The sequence below is a fragment of the Thrips palmi genome, unplaced genomic scaffold (genome assembly GCF_012932325.1).
Source record: "Thrips palmi isolate BJ-2018 unplaced genomic scaffold, TpBJ-2018v1 HiC_scaffold_11, whole genome shotgun sequence".
Classification (NCBI taxonomy): Eukaryota; Metazoa; Arthropoda; class Insecta; order Thysanoptera; family Thripidae; genus Thrips; species Thrips palmi.
The window spans coordinates 28,745-53,663 of record NW_023144622.1 but is presented as its reverse complement, the minus strand read 5'-3'; the positions used below and the strand labels follow the sequence as shown (position 1 = coordinate 53,663).

General features: G+C 55.4%; 1 protein-coding gene across 5 annotated transcripts in view; it reads left to right on the top strand.

The window, feature by feature from the left end:
- The window catches only part of LOC117639357, a 192,267-nt gene that overhangs the window by 143,880 nt on the left and 23,468 nt on the right, over positions 1–24,919 (top strand). For 4 of the 5 annotated variants that reach the window (XM_034374938.1, XM_034374939.1, XM_034374937.1 and 1 more), the window contains one exon: positions 23,573–23,857. In XM_034374938.1, the coding sequence (XP_034230829.1) occupies positions 23,573–23,857 (285 nt within the window). Of the gene's footprint in view, positions 1–22,312; positions 22,419–23,572; positions 23,858–24,919 lie in introns of those variants that run through there. The other variant, XM_034374936.1, reaches the window with a different exon arrangement.

Here is a 24,919-nt window from a genome sequence, read left to right as displayed (position 1 = left end):
GTGGAACGCAGCCAGAGGCCGATGATGATTTTGGCCTCCAACTAAAAAGTTGCTTTGACGGACTCCTTGTGGTACGTCCTCGTATCTCCGGAACCGCTTGTCCTAGAGCGTCGGCGACCTCGGCGTTGGACTCCTCGTGTCCTGGGGACCTCGAGGACACCATCGGGGACCCCCAGGTCGCAAATCCGTGGACCTCGGCGTCAAGGCCTTTGTTTCCAGACATTATCTGGGAAATTTCCAGATATTATCTGGAAAATGTTATTTCCAGACATTGTCTGGAAATGCCGTTTTTTTTCCAGACATATATCTGGGATTTGACCATTTCCAGACATTATCTGGAAAAAGTAGACATTTCCAGACATTGTCTGGAAAAAAACCGCCATTTCCAGACAATGTCTGGAAATGGGAAAAAATGTCTGGAAATTTCCAGACATCGGTTTCACCGTGTGACTACCTTCCAGGCTGCCGTCCTGCCGCCGAGGAATGCAGTCGAGAATTTTTCATATTTTTTCTCCCCTGCGCGCACGGCGAACGGAAACACGGTCCGGTCGAAAGTGAGGAAAGGAGACAAATGGAGAGATTTCTCTCTGCGAATCTGGACCGGCTGGCCGGCATGCGGGTGCTTCCGCGCGCATCTCGAAGACTTCGTCCCGCGGGTGATGTCCCCGACACCCTGGCCATGTGCTGGACGCTGTCCTCGATGATGTGCTGGCTGATACCCTGGATGGTGTGCTGGACCATGTGCCGGACGATATCCGGGCCTGTGCTGGAGCTGGATGATGTCCTGGAAAATGTGCTGGACCATGTCCTAGACAATGTGCTGGACTATGTCCTGAACGGCGTCCTGGACAATGTCCTGGACAATGTCCTGGACAATGTGCTGGATGATATCCTGGACAATGTGCTGGACGATGTCCTGGACAATATGCTGGACCTAGAAAATGTGCTGGACAATGTCCTAGACAATGTGCTGGACGATGTCCTGAACGACGTCCTAGACAATGAGCTGGACGCTGTCCCGGACAATGTGCTGGACAATGTCCTAGACAATGTGCTGGACGATGTCGTGGACAATATGCTGGACGATGTCCTGGATGATGCACTACGTCCTGAACGATGTTCTAGGTGATGTGTTAGACGATGTGCTGGACGGTACCCCGGCCGATGTCCCCGACAGCAGGAATCATCGGGACCATCCTAAAGCTGGCGGAATCGGGGTCAGCAGGCACTGGTGTCTGGGCAGGCGGGCACTGGTGCCCTGGAAGCCGAGTGCCTTTGCGCGCTCGGCTCCGCCTTGAGGCTCCGCCAGGCTCTGCCGCGCCAACTGCAGCGGGCCGGCCGGGCAGTCGAGGCCCTCCTGCCGACGTGACAGCTCGTCATGTGTGCGTGTGTGAGTGTGTGTTTTCGAGGCGCGGCTGCCGGATGGCCCTTCGGTCGGAGTAATCGTCCATAAATTCCGGCCGGACACCGCGGCGTCGCGGCCGGGGAGCAGCTGCCTGCGGAATCGGCACATTTGTGCTTATTTGTCTCTGGCGGTGGTGGTCGGTCTGCGAAGCACGGCGTGTGACAGCCGAGCGATTCAGAAGAGCCGAGGGGCAAACAACTTGGTCAAAACTTGTACACCGTTATTTCACGTTATTTCATTGTTATTTCAACGTTATTTCAAGGGTAGTTCAACGTTATGTCGTCATTTCACGTCATTTTGCGTTATTTCACGTTATTTCAGCGTTATTTCAACGTTATTTCACGTTATTTCAAGGGAAATGTACACCAAAATTCAAGTTGTTTGCCCCTTGAGAAGACCCTTTTCGAAGCAGTATCTCTGTCGCAGGAGGCTCTCCAGGATGGTGCGAGGGAGACAGAAACCGCTCCTCTAAACCGCTCGGCAGTGTGTCAGAAAGCGTCCACTGCCACCCGCTCGCCCTGCGCGCGCTTTTTAGGCGTATCAGCGGTAGAGATGGGCGAACATGTTCGGATCCGAGCGAACTCGAACGATCCGAACAAAAATTTTGTTCGTTCGGGGACGAACAAAAAGTGCTCGACCATGAACTGTTCGGAAAATTTCGAGTTAGTGTGTTCGTGGCCGAACAATTTCTTCGCTTGTTAGCGTTGCAAGACGCTGGATTGCACACAGACGCGGCAAGAGAGCGCACCATGAAAAATCTTTCATTATTTCATCTGTACTTTGAAAGCAACGTTTCATGAATATAGTTATGCAATAAATATTAAGGACTGTTCGAGTCTTGATCGTTCGACTCCGAACAGTTTTGTGTTCGGATCGATCGGTTCGAGAAAATTTCTGATTTGTTCGGATCGGATCGGATCGAATTATTTTTTCAATTTCTTGTTCGTGTTCGCTCGAATCCGAACAGAGCCTGTTCGCCCATCTCTAATCAGCGGCTTCCCCCCTCTTTACCAGCCACCGCTCTGCAGACTGATTCCGAAAGTCGTCCTCATCGCGCAGCGTCTCTCGCACCTAAACGGGACGCCCCATGAGTGCGAGAGAGACAGAGCGACTCTCGGAGTCAGTCTGCTGGCGGCTCTCTTCACTCGGCCCTAGAAGGCTGGCGTCGTTGCCGGCCGGTTAATTTTTTTGGTCAAAGCAAAGCCGCCCGGCGCACAAAGAAACCGCCGCTAATTTTCCTATTGCGAGGTAAGTTACCGCTGCGGTGCCGCGCCGCCGTCCCGCCGTAGGAAGGAACAAGGCGTTACATGTGCGGGGCAAGGCGGGCGGAGGCAGGCGGAGGATGGCAGAAGCGCGCCGTGCTTCCGCAGTCTAATGGCGCCACTCAACCCCGGCCAGCGCACTGATTCCGAGAGCCGTTTTCGTCGCTCTGCCTCTCTCGCGCTCATGGGGCGTTCCCTGTAGGTGCGAGAGAGGCAGAGCGACGAAGACGACTCTCGGAATGAGCGTGCTGCAGCAGGGCCGGCCGTAACGGGAGCACCGTCCGTCATCTTAACATCGCGGCTACCGGGCGCGGTCCGCAGTCCGCGTCGCATCGTCCACTCGGACGCCAAATCGCCGGCCGGAACTGCCTCGAGCCGGAACTTGGTTCCGGCCCTCATTGCCCGGAAACCGCTTGACTCGCCTAAACGGAAACCGAACCAAACACTAAAGGCTGAAGCCGAGGGGGCGACCACATTGGATGTTTGGGGACACAAGATTTCTTAAGACTAAAGATTCCGCAAGATTTTGACCGATATTTCGCCCAAAATTAGCTTGATTTTGGCCTTTTGCGGGGGCAAGATTTAAGATTTCCCAGAGATTTCTAGCTCTGAGGGGGGACAAGATTTTTAGAGTGGTTGCCCCCTCGGCTGAAGCACAAACACAACATTGCCGAGACCTAGATTTGAACTATCCCCTTCCAGTTGTTGCCGAGTGCCAGCTGCCCACCGCCTTGTGGACGGACACTGCTGTGAACATTGTTGAGAACCATGCCGGTGACGGTCAGGGTGCACCTGCTGATATGCTGACTTTTTGATGATTTTCTCTTTCGTTCCATGGATGCATGTGCGTACATGTGAACTGCTTTTGTAATTGAATTAGGGGCTCATTGTTGTGTCAGAAAAAAAAATCTTGAAACTCCCTGTCCAGAAAGACGGAGTTATGATTGATATCTGACTTTCCAAACGTTTGTGTGATGCAATTTCAATCCTGCCATGTTTCTGTAACCAAATGCGGATGTCCATACTGAAAATAGGTTGCAACCTATTCCCCGCGTCCCAGACGTCACAGAGACCTATCCAAACATTGTCGGCTTTGCTCAACCTCTCCGGCTCTCCGGTCATTGTGGGTTGCGGCGATGCAGCAGCGGGGTTGACGGCGGCGGGGCTCGGCTCGGTCGGCCGGTCCCCAACCTGCCAGTGTGGTTTGCCGCCGTCCAGTGCCCCCTGCGGGTCCCTGCGGGTACCTCGAGTCCCCTTCACCGACACTTCTTGTTTTGTAATCGATACCCCGTATGCATAACCCCCGCTCCCTTTGTGTCGGGGCGTGGCATGACGAGCGTGCCCGCGTGGCCGGCAGCGGGGCGCGCCGTTTCCTATTGGTGCACCTTGTTCTTGTCCCCCCGGCCGGCCGACCTGGACCTGCCGGTAGCTTGCAGTGGCTTGACCCAACAAGTTGAGGGAGGCAATGGGCTTGAATTGCGCGCGCCGAGCCGCTGCCACCGCCGCCTTTTGTTATCATCATTACGTGAAGGGCCGTGTGAGAAACAGGAAGGCGGTGACCGCGTCCCTCGCGGTCCCTTGTCCCTACTATACGGGCCGACAAGGGCGTGACTCGCCCCGTGGCACAACCGCTCTGGAGGGCGGCGGTTCGGCTGACCAGTGTGCCGCTGCGCCCTGAACAATTGTCGTGAAGAAAAGTGCCAATCTATCACTTCTCACTATGAAAAAGAATTTCTGCAAATTCAGACCAAATAGTCGAAAGCAGATTTTGACAGAAATGACCTGTGGTCAAATCTGATTTTGCATGTAGAGTGCGGTTTAGCTAGCTGACCAGTGCAGCATTGTCCTGAACGAACAATCATCATTAAGAAAAGTGTCAATCTCGATCTTCTACTTCTATTGACAAAGAAAAACCTTTCCTGATCTTTAGAACAAAATGAAATTGTGACAAAAATGTATGTGTGCATGTTGAGTGTGTCTGATTCATGCTTCTCGTTTCTGGTTGCAGGTGAGTGGAGGACCTGAGCACAGCGCGCACTGCCGGCCGGGACTGCAGTAATTGTGTTTGGAGACACGTCACTGGTATGGCCGACACGGCACACAAAATAACATCAAAATAAAAAGGAATACGAAAAAAAAATTAACTCTTGCGAACCACAAAAGACGAGTTGCAGGCTGCGGGCCATGTTCGTCTGCAAGGGGGAATCGAGTACCGAACACCTGGATAGCTGCGGGATGTGTATTCGCGCTCTTGCCCAGCTGGTTCTGAGTCAGCTCGCCGCTTACAGATGGGCTGACGCGCCGCTAGTTGTACACTGTGCACACGCACGCTGCGACATCTGACACAGTGCTTGACCGCTCGGTGCGGTCTTTCTTTCCGGGGTCTCGGCGCTGCCCAGTTTGAACGCGGCACGCGTGTAATAGTGTAATAGGGGAAAGGGAGAGGGGAGGTGGAAGGGGCGAAGGAAGGAAAGCAATTTAAGGGAGTCGCCATAAAGGGAGTGATCGGTATGATTGGCATGAACTTTGCGGTCCAGCCTTCTTCTTCTTCTTCTTCTTCTTCTTCTTCTTCTCTTCTTCTTCTTCTTCTTCTTCTTCTTCTTCTTCTTCTTCTGTTCCGAAAATGGAGGCGTTACGGGACGCAGCGCCGTGGATGGACCCGTTTGATCAGTTCGGGCCTTGGCCCATCCGTGTAGCCCATCCGGCGGCCGGCGGGTGGTTGGTTGCACTGTTACGCCGCGTGTTGTCAACTGTCTCCGCCTTGTCCGTCACCACGGCCCGCACGGCCTTGCGTTGTCGCGGTCCACCGCCGTCGTGTCGGCCACCGCCACGCGTGATCGTGCGCGCCGCAGTCGCATTGTTCTGTCCACGGGGCGCGGCGGGCGCGGCGTCGAGGAGGATGGCGACTGTCTTGGCCCTCGCGCCGATGTCGCCCGCCGCCACCCGGGGTGCGTGTCGGCCGTGTCCGCGCTGGGTGGCCGCCGTGGCCGCGCTGCCGGAAGACGCATGTCTCGGCCTGCCGATAACTATACGCCCCCCCCCCCACAAAAAAAAATGTGAGCACGCACTTTTTACACTGGCACCGTCCGTTCGCGGTGCGTGCGTTATTCGCGAGTTCTTGACAAACCGGGCTGCCGCTGCAATGATACATTGCATCATCATCATCGCTGAGGGTAAATCTTCTGCTCCAAAAAATGTACTCCAAGTGATGAAAATTTACAAAAGAATGTTAACGATAAATTTAAAGCGTTGTAGAAAATGTGGCTGAATTATTGTCAAAAAATTATCCTAGAACTACGTATTGAAACCTTAAGAAAATCACAATAGTTCACAAAAATTGATGAGTTGTTCCCTTTTTGCATCGCACCGTCTTTCATTCATGTTTAATATTTATTTTTTGTGTGTGATTTTTTTTTGTACCGCTGCCTCTGGCTGGCGACGGAACCCTATATCATTCGCCGTGCACTTGGGCGTTAGGAGCGGCCTGTCGGGTGAGGCTGCATCGGCCCACGCGCGCGGTAGTCCGAGAGTCGTTTTCGTCTCCCTCGCACTCGTGGGGCGTCCCGTGCAGGCGCGAGGGCTCGCGCGAGGGAGACGGAGCGACGAGAACGACTCTCGGAATCAGTCCGCAGGGCTCGGCCGGCCGATGGGCCAGCCTGGCACGCAGGGGGACCGGGCCGTGATGCGGCAGGCGATGCAGGCCTTGCAGGCGATGCACTGTACGGCTATTTCAGGCTCGGACTGGAGCTGCTGCACTTCGTTATTATTGCGTTGTTTGGCGGCTAGAATAACCAGTGTCGGTACGCCGCGGTTCTAGCGCCACACTGTGAACCCGGTGGTCAGTTTGCTCGCCACAAATTTGGCACACAAGTTTGAATGCCGAAAATTGGCAAGCCTTGCCCGGAAATGCTCCCTAGCTTGCCAAAATTTGGATTTCGAGGCCTAACAGCGTTGATGATGATGATGATGATGATGGCCGAAGCGCCAAGCGTTGGCAGCCGAATCTGAATTTCAGGCCAAGGCTTGCCAATTTTTGGCAAGTTATCCCAAAAGTTAAGAAAACGAATTTTTTCAAGCGCAGTAACCTTACCTGTAAAGCGCACGTCTGACCCCTCTGCGCTGCATTTAGTCTCGGCTCGGCGTGGCTCGGCGTGGCTCCGTGCAGGGTCAACGCACGCGCGCACTCCGTTTTAGAACGCGGGGGCGGCACCCTCCCGCCCTGCTGTTGTTTTGGGACCCAATGCTGCCATCGACACATGGACCGGTCGGGGAAACAACCAAGCTTGCATTTTGTTCACGTGTCCGACACGAGGGAGCTGCGCGGTGGGTCCAATTTCAAACTGTTGAATTTTCTATGGATATTATTACATTACAAAACCGAAATTTCCCACTTTCAGTGAGTGCTTCTGCACATAATGTCACTTACTGTAGCTAGTTTTAACTCTCGACCACAACCAATATTTGCATATTGATGCATCAACCGCAGCCATTGGTGTCAACACTGAGGATGAAAAAGTGTTGATCAATACCCAATTTTGGGCGGGCATTATACCCTCACCCAAATGAGGTTGAGGTTGGTTTTCTCTCTCTAAATTGGGTGATACTAAACTGACTATCATCCAAATTCAAGCAAAAGAGAATACTTCGCCCAAAATCTTAGTCCTGATTAAGACTCTTATTCACAGTGAAAACAGACGTAACCAGTTGCAGCACGGAAACATCGCAGCTGCTTTTTTTTTTTTTCACCGTGTGGTGGCGCCACTGCACTGCCTGCAGTTCCGGTCGATCCGTCAACGACCGGCGGCACCTTCTTTCCCCTTTATCGTCACCTTTCACGTGCAAGTTCAGGGCCGTCGGCGCCGCCGGTCAAGCTTGTTTTTTTTTCCTCCGCCGTTTTTTTACGTCTTTCTCCTTGTTAACGCTTGATTGGCGTAGGTCGCGGTGCGCATTCCCTTTTGAGGCTTTATGAGCGAATTGTAACGGTGTAATGGCAAGGTTACGTGTGGCTGCGTTAACGGAAGTTTTGCGATGGCGGGGCCGGCGATGCCGTGGTCGTCAGGCCGACGGGGGCATTTTAACGGTTTGGATTACGCTGTGCCAGGCAGGCCGAGAGTCGTTTTCGTCGCTCTGTCTCTCTCGCACTCATGGGGCGTCCCGTGTAGGTGCGAGAGAGACAGAGCGACGAAAACGACTCTCGGAATCGGTCTGCAGGCAGGCTGGCTGCGCCGCGGCGTGGCTGCTGGGTTTGTAATTGTGTGGTCCGGTACTCTGGGGCTCTGCGAGCCCTGCCAGTGTGCCGCCGTTTTACCGGCCGAGATAGCCGCTGCGATACGCGGCGCGACTGTAGTGCCGGCAGCGCGCCGCGGGATTTCGGAAGCCGCCAGCACTCCGCACTCACTCTGAGTTGCAGAGGCGGCCGCTGGGGACCGTTTTCGGCACCCCCTCTCAGTGGCGGACCCAACACTGGCCAAGCAGCACTTTTCGCACACTTGAAGCGGCGGCGGAGTGTGGCCTGCCTCCAGGGTCCTTCAGCAGGACTCGAACCGAGCGTGTGACCCCACCAATGGATTCCTCGTTCGGAGAGCAATCCATTGGTGGGGTCACACGTTCGGTTCGAGTCCCATTTAGCGACTCTGGAGCTCAAAACGCGTCCGGGATTTCGACCGCCTCCACCGCTCTTCCGGCCCACTGCGTAGGGAAGAAACCGTTTTCTGGGTGCAATACGCAATGCGTCCGCGGCCGCCAAATACTTTCTCCGGTGGAGGAGGCGGCGCCGCGCTGCAAGACGCCCCACCTGTGACGTCAAGAGCGTCCATATGGTCAGCAATCATACATCATGGCGGCGAGGACTGAGGAGGCGCGGCCCGGGCCGAGCGGGTCAGCTCTGCTGCTTTCCTCGCGGTGCATCTCGCGGGCCGGGCAATCGCCGGGCATCGCATCGCGGCTTGGCTTGGCATGGCGTGGCGTGGCACAAGGCGTGGCTTTGGCACGAGGCTTGGTGTGGCACGAGCTCGTACCTTGGCACGGTGTGGCACAATGGGCCAAAAGACCGTTGGAGGCGGCCTAAACTCAAGACGCGTTTTGAGCTCCAGAGTCGCCGGAAGAGACTCGAACCGAACGTGTGACCCCACCAATGGATTGCTCTCGGAACGAGGAATCCATTGGTGGGGTCACACGTTCGGTTCAAGTCCTGTCTAGCAACTCTGGAGCTCAAAACGCGTCTAGAGTTTTGGCCGCCTCTACCAGTCTTCTGGCCCACTGTGCGTGGCACGTGCCGTGCCGTGGCCGCCACGTCATGCGCGTCACGCTCCAGTGCCGCACGCTGCAGTCCGATTCCGAGAGTCGTGTTCGTCGCTCTGTCTCTCTCGCACCTATACGGGACGCCCCATGAGTGCGAGAGAGACAGAGCGACGAAAACGACTCTCGGAATCCGTCTGCCGCCGCACCGGCGAGTCTGCAGCGCCGCGTCGCGCTTTCGGCTTTTCGGCTGATGTGGGTCAAGGGTCTGTTTTCGAACGTGTAAGTGTGACCGTCTGGTCTGGTGGCGTTTTATGGACCGCGGCGGTGCACCGCTAAAATCGAGGCCGTTTATTTTCCTGTTGTTTGGTGCAGTGGTCTTCCACTCGCTGCCCGCAAGGGCAGCAGCGCATCGGTCCTTGCAGGCCATCCTCGCCGTGAGGTGAGAGGGCTGTGCGAGAGAGAGAGAGAGAGAGAGAGAGAGAGAGAGAGAGAGAGAGAGAGAGAGAGGGAGAGAGAGAGAGAGAGAGAGAGAGAGAGAGAGAGAGAGGGAGAGAGGGGAGAGAGAGAGGAGAGAGAGAGAGAGAGAGAGAGAGAGAGAGAGAGAGAGGGAGGGGGGGGGTCGCCTTCTGGACCGCTGGGCGCAGGCCGACCGCGCATGAGGAGCAGATGGTCAGCCAGGGGGGCCCTGCAGCACGGACGCATTGCAGGGCACACCAGGCGCTCTGTGTGTGTGTGTGTGAGTGTCGGTGTGTGTGTGTGAGTGTGTGTGTGCGTGAGCAGGCCGGGCCGTTCACCCCAGTGACGTCACACAGACACACGCGCGCGCTCAAAGTGGCCCTCCTCGAGTCGCACGTGCCGTCGGCGGCGCACTGTCGCTTTAGGGAATCGTGGTGCGTGCGCCCGGCTCACTACACTGGGATGCCGCGAGCCGCAAGTGTGCCCAGCGGGCTGGACACTGTAATTGCACGGTTCGGATTGAGACTCCAGTGCCTCCAGTCGGCTGACTCCGTGAGTCGTCTCCGTGTCTCTCTCGCACCTCGACGGGACGCGCCGTGAGTGCGAGAGAGACAGAGCGACGAAAACGAGTCTCGAAATCAGTCTGCAGTAGCTGGCGCCTCCTGTTGCTCACTCTGTGGACAAAACGAAAGGCGTCCGCGTCTTCGGTTCAGTGGCGAGGCAAAGCAGCTTATTTTGCTTTTGCCAATCTTCGTTCAGTGGGATACTTGAAGCCAGCCTGAGAAGGGGTGGCACAGTGGGCCAGAAGACCGGTGGAGGCAGCCAAACTTCTAGACGCGTTTTGAGCTCCAGAATCGCTAAACAGGACTCGAACCGAACGTGTGACCCCACCAATGCATTGCTCTCTGGACGAGGAATCCATTGGTGGGGTCACACGTTTGATTTAAATCCGTTTAAGCGACTTTGGAGCTCAAAACACGTCTAGAGTTTTGGCTGCCTCCCCCCCATACCCCACAAGTAGAGGGTGACTGCCTCAGACAAGACAGCCTGCATTTGAGGTTTGCAGTCTGAGTCCCATGTCTGTTGTAGTTGCTTACTCGGACGCTAGAGCTCTGCTGAGGCCTAACAGCGCTGATGATGATGACCGGTCTTCTAGCCCACTGGGGGTGAGGAGGCAAAGCAGCACCTTTTGCCAACTCACGGGGGTTGCAAAGTGTGGCTCTTTGCTTTCCTTCATGTGGCTTCCCAAAGGGCCAAGGGACGGGCAGCGGCAGCCTCGTGCCCTCCCAGCGAGTCCACTGTGAGTCCGCCCCTCTGGTTGTCATTGCTCCGCGCGTGCGTTGACCCTCGAGGATTAGCCCGGGCCCTGGCCTCGGCCCTGGCTGAATCCGCTCGCTGTCGCGGCCCACAGTGGGCCGGAAGACCGGAGGCGGCAAAAACTTTAGACGCGTTTTGAGCTCCAGAGTCGCTAAACAGGACTCGAACCGAACGTGTGACCCCACCAATGGATTGCTCTCCGGACGAGGAATCCATTGGTGGGGCCACGCGTTCAGTTTGAGTCATATTTAGCGACTCTGGAGCTCAAAACGCTTCTTGAATTGTTGCCTACTCCGCCGGTCTTCTGGCCCACTGTGGCCGAGGGCCTGGCCTCTCCCTGCCGGACTGCTCGGACTGCTTGGCGCTCTCCTGCATTCATCCTTCCATCTTGGGAACACTGTTATTCAAATTGCGATAACCACCGTATATATTTTGCAATAAAAAACTTATCACATTTTTTTGCCATAATGACAACTAAATATCTGCAATAAAAAAATTATAGCTAAATTTTGCAATAAAGTATTGCATTTTTGCGATAATGACTACAAAGAAAATGCAATAAAAAGTTATCACAGAAAAAAATGTGATAAAAGTTACTACAAAACGCTCTATTATCGCAAAAATTATGGGGTGGTTATTGCAAAAAAAGTGCAATAAAAAAATTATCGCACTCCAGGATGCGATAAATCGTGGGAATCGCAAACTCGGTTTTATCGCAAAAATTTGTAGTAAAAGTATCGCAAAATGAATGACAGTGAACCATTCCAGCCAATCAGGGCCGGCCATCGGCCAGCGTCATTCCGGACCGTGCTTTCGTCGCTCTGTCTCTCTCGCACTCACGGGGCGGCCCGCAGGGGTGCGAGAGAGACAGCCAGAGGGACTGTCACGGAATCGGCCCGCGGCAGCCGCCGGCCAGCGCAAGCATTCACTCCCCATCGCCGGCGCTGCGTTCGAACGCCGCCGTGTTTTTGTTATTTTTCCCCTTCGGATGCGCTGGCTCGTCCCTGCACAGTGGGCCAGAAGACCAGTGGAGGCGGCCAAAATTCTAGACGCGCGTTGAGCTCCAGAGTCGCTAAATGAGACCGAATCAAACGTGCGACCCCATCAATGGATTGCGTTTCAAACGAGGAATCCATTGGTGGGGTCACACGTTCGGTTCGAGTCCCGTTTAGCGACTCTGGAGCTTAAAATGCGTCTAGAATTTTGGCCGCGTCCACCGGTCGTCTGGGCCACTGTGCCCTGGCTCGGCCGTGGCCTGCACAAGGAAAGAAATAAGGAGGAACACAATGGCCCGCCGCAGTTATCTCGTTGGCGTCAGCCTGCTTGCAGTGTGCCTGCAGTCCCGCAGTCTGCACCAGTCAGACGTCCCTCCCCACTATTTCTGCAGCCAGGCCGGCTGGACTAGACGCCTCGGGAGCCTTGCAGTGCCGTGCCGCCGGGGATCGCCGGGCGAGCCGAATTCCGCGACCGCCCGCAGACCGATTCCGAGAGTCGTTCTCGTCGCTCTGTCCCTCTCGCGCCCGTACGTTGCGTCCCGTGAGTGCGACAGAGACACAGCGACGAAAATTGTGACGGCGGTCGAGGAATTCGGCTTGCTTAGCCATCCCCGGCGGCCCAGCACGGCAGGGCGAAGTCCGTCGTCGCTCTGTCTCTCTCGCACTCACGGGGCGCAACATGTGGGTGCGAGAGAGACAGAGCGACGGAAACGACTTTCCGAAGCGGTCTGCCGTGCCGAGTGCTGAGCGCCCGGCGAGCAGGCAACCGGTCTCGCCTCCACGCACGCCTGCTCGCCGGGCGGCCTACCCCGCCATTGCCATTACCATTACGGGCTAGACCGAACCTGCCGGGCGCTCCGTCACACCCCTGGAGAGCGAGAGAGTGACTGCGTGAGAGAGTGAGTGCGCGAGCAAGTCACTGTGCGTGAATTGCGACACGATGCTCGACCCTCCTTTCCCTCTCCGTCGCCCACACACACACACACACACACACACACACACACACACACACACACACACACACACACACACACACACACACACACACACACACACACACACACACACACACACACACACACACACAGAGGTTCGCGCGCTTCCGTGCGGGTGGAACACTGGCGTCGTGTGGCTGCAGTGCAGACCGATGCCGAGAGTCGTTTTCGTCGCTCTGTCTCTCTCGCACCTACACGGGACGCCCCGCACGAGTGCGACAGAGACTGAGCGACGTACACGACTCTCGGAATCGGTCTGCTGGACTCTCGGAATCGGTCTGCTGGCCCGGCGCGGCGTCCCCTGGCGGATGCTGCTTCTCACCTCCCTTGATTTAGTGGGCAGTTAGCCGGGCCCGGCGTCGGCGTGGCGTCGCCCCGGCGTCGCGAGTCCACGAGGCCCCACCGGCTCTGGGCCCTGGCCTGGGCTGGGCGTCCGCGGCACAGTGGGCCAGAAGACCGGTGGAGGCGGCCAAAACTCCAGACGCGTTTTGAGCTCCAGAGTCGCTAAATGGGACTCAAACCGAACCTGTGACCCCCAGTGGATTGCTCTTCAAACGAGGAATCCATTGGTAGGGTCACACGCTCGGTTCGAGTCCCATTTAGCGACTCTGCACCTCAAAACGTGGCTCGAGTTTTGTCCGCCTCCACCGGTCTTCTGGCCCACTGTGCGCGGGTCCGGCGGCCCATCCCGTAGGTACGTCCCGTCCCGTGCGTCCCGTACCGGCAGCCCCGACACTGCCAACACTTTCGCTCAGGGCGGGATGACACACGGCGCGTCGCATTGCATCGCATGGCGCGCCGAGCGGAACCGGTTGGCGGCACTGTAAACACTCGGCGCCGAATCACGTTATTACTTTTAGGCACGAAGTGAGATTCTTGTCATAAAGTGACAACAAATTTTCACAGTGAGGGTGCGCTAAATATCTGCTCTCGTTTATGAGATGTTTGAAAAAGGGCTCAAAGTGGGACACCTTGACGCAGCATGCGCGGCCAAGGTGGGGCCCTTCGGGCCCTTCGCCCTGCCATTTCGCGCGTAATGACCTCTGTGTGGCCCTTTGGCGAGTAACCTTTTGGCGGCAACAAGGGAGGCGTGCCCCGCATGACGGTGCGAAGGGTCGCGGAGGGTCGCGAAGGGTCGGCAAGGGTCGGCAGGGCCCTTCGCCCTGCCATTTCGCGCGCAATGACCTCTGTGCGGCCCTTTGGCGAGTAACCTTTTGGCGGCAACAAGGGAGGCGTGCCCCGCATGACGGTGCGAAGGGTCGCGGAGGGTCGCGAAGGGTCGGCAAGGGTCGGCAGGGGTCGGCCTGTGTCAACTGGCTGGCGGAAAGGGTCTTGCCCTTGGGTCAGCGCTGCTCCCGTAGCGCCAATTTGCACTGACAATGAAAAAGTCATGATTGAATACCCAATTTTGGGCGAGGTATACTTTATCACCCAAATTTAGGCGGCCCATATTTGGGTGAAGATAGGTGCATCAGCTACCTACATGGCTCAATAGTATTATGATCCAAATTTGGGTGGGGAAACCCTCCTCACCCAAATTTGGGTGATAGATAATTCCTCGCCCAAATGATCATGACTCTTTCATTCTCAGTGTGATGGTTCGAGATTCCTGGATTTCAACCTGGTCGCCGGGTGTCCATCCACGGCGTGTCCCGGCGAGCGGTGCGCCATGCCCGCGCCCGAGGCCACAATCAGACGTCAAAATTTAATTAATTTAATCCCCGTGGCCGTTTTTGCGCGGTGCCCACTTTCGCCGCCCATAACGCGCCTTCATAACGTCCACTTTTTCTCACCTCCGTTATTGCCGTTTAGTATTGTCCGTTTCGGATCGGTTCCTGATCGCGTCGGGGATTTTTTTTTGACAGTTTTAATTCTGCCTCGGTTTACAACGCGTCGCGTGTCTTTCTCTTTTTTTTTCGCGTTTAAAGAATCCTTGGAGACACTTTCGCTTTGGCTGGAGGTGGCGCTCACCTCTCAATGAGCTTAGGCCGGTCCTTGTGTCACAGCAAGCGGACTTCCCTCGTCGCAGTGAGCGCGTCTTGAAAAATGGGAGCCAAAGCCGGTCGGCTGGCTTGCACCAGAGACGACCCTGGCTGGCTGCCCTGGCTGGCCGCCTGGCCAGGGTGCATAACCGGCCGGCCCCTTCGTCAGCACATTAGTCAGTTTCTGTCACAGCAAGCGCGACGGGCGCACTGCTTTGACGCGTCCGGAGTGTCTCGCCGCCAACGCACCGCCGGACGACGCTTGGATAACACGCCGGGGCCGGTGGTGTTGCCAAAACGCGGGAAAGATCGACGCATTGCTGTTAGATCTCGCCGAAAAAAAAAACTTTGAAAGCCCCGAGTAAGGGCAAATCACTGTGAATTTCAGTGTACATATCCAATGAATTTCAGTTGGATTTTTATAAATTTCAGTCAAAACCTACTGAATTTTGAGAAGAATGTAAATGAATTTTGACAAATTTTGATGAATTTCAATAAATTTTAGGAAATTTTACAAGTTTGATGAATTTTGGTGTACAAATTTGGCTGGAGTTATTTCCCCTTCACCCTAAGCACTGGTTATAGATTTTTTGAGGAGTTACGACAAGAAGTCATCCCAAGTGAGTAGGAGGATCACCGAGCGTACTGTCTACTTTCCACCGTACGGTAGGTCACTTTCCATTGAAAAAGAAAACGAAATTCGGGGAAATGACACCTTTTCGCAGCATACAGGGGACTGTGGAGGCACGCTCTCTCACACTCACGCGCGCACACACGCTCACATACACGAGCAGGTGCACACAATCACAGCGCACACACACACACACACACACATACACACACAACTTCCTCCGAGTCAGGCCACACGTGCTAAGCGGCCCCGTGCAGCTTCTGCGTGGGTGCGGCGTATGGCTGTGTCGGCCTCTCGCTCGGGGGGCCTCCAGGCCGCCTCCAGGCCGCCTCCTGGAAGGTTAGGTACACTGTCGGCCTGGAGGACGGCCGACAGACCTTCACGCGGACGCGGCCGGACTGCCGCCTGACTGACGTAAGCTTGCCGGCGTGTCACTCGAAGCAGGGTAAACACTCTTTTGAAGAAAAGCGTCGTGCGGCCCGCGTCAGGTTCCCGCTGGGTTCTGCTCTGGATTCCCACTCTGGGTTCCCACTCTGGGTTCCCACTCTGGGTTCCCACTCTGGGTTCCTATTCTGGGTTCCCCGGGACTGAAAGGCCTCCGGTGGCTCTGGAGTGCGCGGGGCGTAACCGCCTGAAGAAAGTGGCCGTGTTGACGCGGAGGGAAAATTCTATAGTGTGTGTGTGTGTGTGTGTGTGTGTGTGTGTGTGTGTGTTGAAAGCAGTGCGCTCTGAGCAAACATTTGTCTGACATAAGGCACGACAGATGATGCGGCGAGAGGAGGAAGCTGCCCATTTTCCTCGAGGTTCAAATCGTTGGCTATGAGGAGGCCGAACTGAACAACGAAAAGTTCAGGTCGTTCAAAATCGCATGCGCGCGCGCCCACACACACACACACACACACACACACACACACACACACACACACACACACACACACACACACACACACACACACACACACACACACACACAGGAGAGAGAGAGAGAGAGAGAGAGAGAGAGAGAGAGAGCACTTATCCGCGCTAGGCCCAGCAGTGCACGCGTGTAGAGCGCCGCGCCCCGCCACGCTCGGCTCACACCTGTCGAATGGCCCACGGCGTTCATCAGCGTACGCCGGGCCGCGCCACGCCACGCCGTATGAATGAATGAATGTCTGGGGCAGCAATTACCCGTACTTACGCCCTTGCCAATGCAGCTGTGCTTTCCTCGCACGCACCGCTTTCTCGCAATGTTTCCTCTCCGTTTTCATTCTGGATTGTTTTCGTTTGTTTCGGGCGCCCTCCTCGAGCGATTCAGAAGATCGGTTCGTCGCTCTGTCTCCCTCGCACCCTTACGGAGAGCCCCGTGAGTGCGAGAGAGACAGAGCGACTTATTCTGAATCTCTCGGCTGGCATGCGCCTGCCCGGCGCTCGCACAAAACCCCCGAGGACTCGGCCGATCCCCCTCCCCTGCACGGTGCGATCCTCCTTCCCCGTGCGTCAGCAGACTGATTCCGAGAGTCGTCGCTCTGTCTCTCTCGCACCTATACGGGACGCCCCATGAGTGCGAGAGAGACAGAGCGACGAAAACGACTCTCAGTCGGCAGGCCGTCACGCCCGGACTGCATTTCGCCGCGCTAATTATTGACGAGAGGGAAAGGGCCACTGCAGGCTGTCCCTACACTGTCGCTCTGCCTCTCTCGCACCCCTCCGGCACGCCCCACGTGTGCGAGAGAGGCAGAGCGACAGAGCGGGGACAGCCAGCTGGGAAAGCCCAATCGATACACGGGGCAGCAGCGGCGACTGTCACTCTGCAAACTGAAGACGTTGTTGACTTCTGGAGAGCCAACCTGAAGGTCGACACTAATTATTATCAACTTCGCAGGCATGTTGTAAAAATGAGTAAACATGGTAATCGCCTGTGATGTTGTTTGGGACAGGATAGCCGCAAATTAGAGTGTACTTGCAATGTACACTCTAATTTACAGCATGCCTGTCGAGTAGACCATGCCAAGCGTCAACCATAAGGTCGCCTCTTCAAAAGAGTCAACCTTGCACACACTTCACGTAACATGCATTGAAATGAAAACATACGTACTTCAATAATTCATGCATGAAATCATGCACACCTTTCGCTGGAAACTAAGCATTTTACGTATGTGCAAATTTATGCGTACCTTACGATGAAAAACCATCGTAATACGTATAAAAACGATCAAAAGATGTTGAGTGTGCGGTTTACAGAGCGCAAGCGCGGGGCGTCTCCTTAATCCTGTTTCTGAAACGGTAGCGTCGTTCCCATGACTGCCGGCGTGATGTCCGGGACCTTGAGGCCGGGGGGCGTCGCGGGGCGTCGGGCCTGCGACTGTGTGACGCGTCGGAAAACGCCAGCCGGCTGCTGCGACGCTTGGAGCGCTCGACGCCACCCACTGCAGACTGATTCCGAGAGTCGTTTTCGTCGCTGCTGTGTCTCTCTCGCACTAATGGGCCGTCCGGCATGGGTGCGAGAGAGACAGAGCGACGAAAACGACTCTCGGAATCAGTCTGCTGCCGCCGTGCCGCGCCCGGGCCACGCCCTGCAGAGCGTCGGCAGCGCGCTCATGGATCCGTCGGGGACCTGATGGGACGGGACCAGTAATGAACGGGTCTAGGCCCTCGGCACTGCGCAGCAGGAGACTGTTTCCGAAAGTCGTTTTCGTCGCTCTGTCTCTCTCGCACCTACGCGGGACGCCCCACGAGTGCGAGAGAGACAGAGCGACGCTCGGAATCTGTCTGCTGCATGGCTGCGGCGCACTCGCTCATTACCAACACAGCGAATTAAAGCGCAAGAAATAAAAGGTGTTAATTACGGGAAGATGGCGAGGAATGACGAGAAACCGAATCATTTTCGCGTTGCTAATGAGACGTTGCGCAACGGCAGGGCGGAGCGGCAGGGCGGAGCCACGCCGAGCCGGGCGGAGCGGCAGGGCCGCGCAGGGCAGGGAGTTTGGCCAGACTGGTGGGACAGGGCGGCAGCGCGGCGGCCTGGTACTCGTTGCATCCGTCACCGAGAGAGAACCTTTCAAGGAGGAGGCGTTCTTCAGAGGTCCGGAACAAAATCGGGTGCAGGAATCTAGCCAGACGCGGATCCAGTGGGGGAACGAAGGGCGATTGAGACACACACACACACCCACACACACACACTCACACACTTACGCACTCTTACTGCTTGACAGCCGCCTGAAAGGTAGGCAGAGAGGCTCACATGTAAGGAGGCAAAAAGTGCTTCTTGACCCCGCGTACAGGCCTGCTCTGGATCCACCACTGATTCTAGTGGATCGCAGCAGCGACACTTTGACCAAAATTAGGAGGCGATGGCTCATTTTCAATGACGAGTGTTTTGGAGCTATCCCCTGACGCGTTTCCCGCGTGATGTTTTCAGCCAGCTAGCCCTAGCTATCACCAGGTGCATTTCTGAAACGACTGACCCGCAGCAGCCGTCTCCACTTTCCTGCAGCCGACGTGCGTGGAGCGCGCCCGCGGCCGTCGCTTCCGAGTTCGGCTAGAAGAAAAGAAAAGCCTCGAACCGATAAATCATGGCAACGCCCTGAGACGCCTTGTCGGCGAAGCGCGTTCTGCTCCCGCAGGTGGTTCGGGCGAGATAAGCGGCACCACCACACCTGCTTGTTGCACCTTTTTTGTTTCCCTTTTCCCTTTATGGTGTAATCCGGACTTAGTGGACGCGGCCGTTCCGCGGGCCAAGATTTCGAAAAATGATGCCGCCTCTGCGATAAGCAGACCCGGAGCCCCAGTCGTGCCCGGCACACTGCTTGCTAGCAAGCTTGCACCGTCCAACAATATAAATATGTCCGGGCCTAGCCGCCAGGCCGTGGCGAGGTAGTGCCCTCCCGAAATTCCGACGGGACTTTCTCACTGTAGCAGAAACGTGGCCCTGGCGCGTGAGGTTTCACCTCCATCTACGCGTGCACTTTTCTGCTTCTAGCTTGTTCTAGCTCCTGAAAACCAGGATGTGCATTGATTTGCTGAATTATCAAAGGTCTCCCCGGTTTAACACTTTCACCACGAAGCCTTTTTGAACCAAAATACTCCAAAACCAAGGCGACACCGAGACTAAACTGAGCCTATTCGACTCGAAAATTACTCTTTTTTAACCTTCTTGTACATCCCCGCCAAATCATGCGCCCGACAAATCGATGGAGCACGCGTAGTGCACTGAATAGTGGTCCAAACGATTCAACTTTTACTATTGACGGTTGGTGGGAGTTGGGTGTGAAATCAGAGCTACTGAGTGATTTTTGAGTGGATTTAGGAGATTTACTTTATGAGTTAATCGAGCTCCTAAACTAAAGACCCTCACAGTGCGATGGCGTCGTGGGACGCAATCTTTCACTGCGACACCGCCCTGGCCTGGCTCCGCCCACTGCGGGCGTCGCTCTGTGAGTGGCAAGGAGTGGCAGGCAGCCTGTCCTTGTCGCTGCACTTTTGAGGGCTGCCTGCACTCAGTGCCCTTGCTCCGGTCCCGGCCGATGCCCGTCGATCGTGGCGCAAGCCCAGCGACTGTATCTCCGATCGGCGTTCGGGTCCGTTCGGGTCCGTTCGAGTCGGCAGACTGCAACGCGACCCCCGCAGCAATCAAGCGATCGGACATCTGCCGACTGGCCGGCACTGGCCGGCACCCTGCACTAGAGTATCCTTGCCTCGGCCGATACACCGCTGGAACCCCCTTAGTCATTTGGGCTCACATCCCGAGACGCGTGTTTCTTCTCCGAGTTACCACCTCTCAAGTACCTTGCGAAATATAAAATATGTCATTCCCTAGAGGAGGTCATCACGAACCGGGGGATACCTCGAAAATGCCACAGATGTGCATATTATAGGAGTGGTCTATGTCTGCGTTAGTAAATTTTCGCAACTTTAACCAAATTTGTTAATTTAAAAAAGTTGCTTTCAGACTTAAATTTATTGTCACTTTATTACAAAATTCTAAACTCACTTAAATGGACAATTTTATTGTGATTTGATGACACTCCCCGACAATGTCATCGAAGGTCCTATACTCATTGCATGCGCGTGACAACAATGTCATCAACCAGTTTGATGACTTTCTTACAAGGGAAATTAGTGTTGACATTGTCATGAAGTGATCACCGACATTTGCACAGTTGTTTCGACCATTGCTGTTTGGCCTTTGCAGACCTTAGCGGTTCGAGCAAAACATTGCGGCCTCGCGCGAACTGTCGACAACCTCAGATGCATCATGGGGTTTCAGCACGGTCTTGATCAGTGTCACTCTACTGAAACGCTCAAGTGGAAATGCAGTTGCATTGGGTTCGCCACATCTGCGAAAGCACGTGGCCGAGTGCCGAAATCGCATTTCGGGGCTTTCGAAAGGGGCCGAACGCCGTAAATCCGTCGGCGCAGCCTCGCCTGCACTGAGTACACTGGTAACTTGATACAGGCGAAGACACACACATCAAGCCGATTCGAAGCCCCTTGCGAAAGTCGCGCACACGCACCCTGCCCGCGAAAACTATTGTAGGCCTTACAAAGAACAGCAGCTTGTTATAACAAAGTATTTTGAGCATACATAAGCTTACAAAGAAAATACTTCGCAATTTTCTTCGCATAACGAAGTAAATTAGTTAGTATTCTGTATGCTCAAAATACTTTCTGAGGTTTTAAGCGTGCAAGCTGCAGCCCGGATTAAGAAAGCGCGTCAGATCAGCGTCCCTGTCATTGCCATTAGTCTGGTGTTGCGCATTTCGAACGCAGCCTCACAGCGAGAATTCTGTGTCACACACTACTCACGCACGCACACTGACACACACTACTCGAATGCAGTCATGTGCGCCATTGTTGTGCACAAGTGCAAGGCCAGGAGGAGGGGGAGGGGCCGCAGAGGAAAGTGTTACTCTCGGCTTCGTTTCATTTCAATAATAATAAAGCTCATTGTGACGTTGCGGCGCGTCGCGTGTCGCCCGTTATTGTCTTCGCGTCGCTTTCAGACTGCGAGTTTAGGAATGCACCGCGCTGGAGGGGGAAGCGGCAAATTTGAAATCGTGTTGTTTTTTGTTGCTTTGTTTCTGTTTCTTCATGGGATTGTAGAAAGCGGGAGAGAGAGGGAGAGAGAGAGAGAGAGAGAGAGAGAGAGAGAGAGAGAGAGAGAGAGAGAGAGAGAGACGATGGAAACTAGGCACGTCGGGCTAAGGTAGCTGAGATTAAAAACCGAAACAAAACCTACTTCACTCTTAAAACCTTACGAAGTATTTTGGGCATACATGTAACAAAGAAACAAAGTATTTTCTTTGCAAGCTATGCTCAAAATACTTTCTTATAACAAACTATTTTTCTTTGTAATGCCCAAAATAGTTTGTAAGGTTTTCTCAGTGTTTTAAATTTGCTGTGGATACCGATGCTGCCTTTCATGCTAAGTGTGTGCAACCCTGTGTGTGCAACCATGTGTGTGCGATTTGTGGCCCCACTGATGCACGTGAGGGTGTCTTTGGCGAGCCTCTAGCGTGCGGGTGGTGGCGAAACGTGTCTAGGCCGTACTGCCATGGACACCTTCGCAAGCGGGTCAAGTTTTCGCCCTTATCTCGATGGGTCTCACTGCACTATCGGCAGACGAGGAATGCGAGAGAGAGAGAGAGAGAGAGAGAGAGAGAGAGAGAGAGAGAGAGAGAGAGAGAGAGGGAGAGAGAGGGAGAGAGAGAGGGGGGAGAGGGGGACTTTGCGTGTCCCTGCACGCGCCTCCAATCTGCAGCGCGAGTGCGACGGCTTAGTTTTCTTCCTTTTTTCGTGAGTCAGCTGCTTGGTGCGCGTGGTGTCGGCCCGACTTAGCTCATGATTGCAGTGTGTCACCGACAACAACGGACTGCAGATTGCACTTATCGGCGCGGTGGATTGGGGCTGATAGCTGACCGGGACAATGGCAGCCAAATGATTTAACTCTGTCGCGTGCGTGCGGACCGTCTGATGCCGTCTGCCCGGCCTGCCAGGCCCGCCACCTTCGCCGCACCGCGTGACCTGCACAACGGTGTGCACTGCGAGCCAAATCAATATCACATGTGTGGCAATGCGGCGGCGCGCGGTTTGTTTTTTCGCTACCCTTTTGTCGGCGCCCTGCGTGAATTTCTCCGTGCCTATATTCTTCCATGTAAGGCTGCCTTGAATTTTCAAGCCCTGCCGCTCTCGCAGGCACGCACTGCGCAGAAAGGCGCGCGCTGAGTTCGTGCTGGGGCGCGGGGCGGGTGGCGTCCATATAGATCGCACGCACTGCACTGTGCGTCGGTGTGTGCACGTTTCTTTCGGCTGCCCGGCATGGAGTGCCTCATGGAGCGCCTCATTGAGAACCTCATGGAGTAGCTCATAGAGTATCTTATGAAGTACCTCATGGAGAGCTTCATGGAGTGCCTCTTGGAGTGCTTCAAAGAGTACTTTATGGAGTGCCTTTACATGGAGTGCCTCTACCTCATGGAGTGCCTCTACCTCATGGTGTACCTCTACCTCATGGAGTGCCACCGTGGAGTGCCTCCACCTCATGGAGTGCCTCCGTTGAGTGCACTCCACGGAGTGCCTCTACTTCATAGAGTGTCTCTATGGAGTGATGTACCTCATGGAGTGTCTACCTCATGGATCTCATGGAGTGTATGTACATCATGGAGTGTCTGTACCTCATGGACCTCATGGAGTGTATATACCTCATGGAGTGTCTGTACCTCATGGACCTCATGGAGTGTCTCTATCTCATGGACCTCATGGAGTACCACATGGAGTGCCGGGTACGTGATGAAATGCCGAATATATGATTTAGTTCCTCATGGAGTACCTCATAGAGCACCTCATGGAGTACCTTAGAAAGTCTCTGATGTAGTGCCGCTTGGAGTGCCTCATGAAGTACCTCATGAAGTCCCTTATAGAGTACCTCATGGAGTGCCTCTTTGGAGTGCCATTTGGAGTACCTTATGGAGTGGCTTCTGGACGCCGTGGAGCCCGCCGGCCCGACCAGGCACGCCTCGGTAGCGGCCGCGGTGTTTCACTTGCGGTCACTACCCGGCACCACGTCCGAGCCGAGCCCCGAGCAGAGCGCGGCCGGGCCGACCGAGCCCAGCCGTACAGGGAGGGAGCCGAGCCGGGCGCGCTTTCCCGAACGCATCAGCTAGCTGCAGCTGGGAAAGTGTTGGCGTCTGCCCTTTCGTAATTAGTTTGAGTTGATCGTCAGGCGCCACGGTGCAAACGTCAGGCGTCGCGTTGCCTCACACGCCGTCCTTTGAATGTGGAGATGTTGATGTTGTTGTTTGTTTCTTGCAGGCAAGCCCACGGAGCTGGTGCCCACCCTCCTCGGCATGTACGACGCCCTGGTGGGCCGATCGGAGGACGCCGTCGACGCGGACGCCACGGCCGGCCTGCCCGTCGGCAGCGCCGCGCACCACCCCCGCACGCCCACCACTAGCCCCACGTCGGCCTGCCCGCCCCCCGGGGGCGGCTCTGGACCCGGGGGAGGGGGCAGACTGGATCTGGACGAGGAGACGGTGCTCGGGGTGCCCCGGCCATTGTCCGTGACGTCCATCGCCTCTTCGTCGTCGTCCTCTTCGGGTAAGGGAGGCTTCCAAAGCCAATTAAGCGACCAACCCCTTAGTGGTCCAGAGGACTGGTACAGGCGACCGAAATCCCGGACGCGTTTTGAGCTCCAGAGTCGCTAAATGGGACTCGAACCGAGCGCGTGACCCCACTAATCGATTGTTCTTCGAACGAGGAATCCATTGGTGGGGTCACACGTCCTATTCGAGCCCTGTTCAGCGACTCTGGAGCTCAAAACGCGTCAAGAGCTTTGGTCATAGGCGTCGGTCTTCTGCCCCACTGCGCAGCCGTACCCCGGCAAAACAATCACTTCACCCTCAAAATGTCTTTCAGTGAATTTTACTTGAGTGTACAGGATGTAAAGTCAAACGTGTACCAGGCGAGGGGGTTGGATTGATATACTCGACTCTGCGGGCGCACCTTGCATACAGCTTTGCTGTATAGTGGAATATGTGCGACCACGAACTAGGAAGAGCTTAAGCGGCAGAGCCATTGAGAAAAGTCCTTTACGTTACGCCTTTAGTTTTACTCGTACAGTTGTTCGCCGTCGTCACACATTTCAATCAATTCAACTTCCTCGTGAACACGGACTCCTTGGGCGACTTGCCGTAGTTTACACGACCGACAGTTCGTGCCAGGTGGTTGGCAGACAGACGGACAGGGACACAGATATGCACCCAGGCTCCGGCTAGGAACGAGAAGACAATTGTTTCCGCACACATCCATCCCGCTTGACGCGTGTGAGTGTGAGCAGCCCCGTTGCGTTCCGCGGCGTTCCGCTGCGCCACCTTGACCTACGTCGGAATGGGCACGGCCCCGTCCTTCTATTTGTCTTTCTCCGCGGTGCATTTTTCGCGCCGCGACACACTGTGACACACGCGTGGCGACGCGGCCGAAGTGACACGCCAGGACGGATAAGTCACGCGCGTGACGCGGCACAGTGGGCCAGAAGACCGGTGGAGGCGGACAACACTCTAGACGCGTTTTGAGCTCCAGAGCCGCTAAACAGGCCTAAACAGGCCGGTCTTCTGGCCCACTGTGCGCGGTGACGGACAGACTGCAGACTGATTCCGAGAG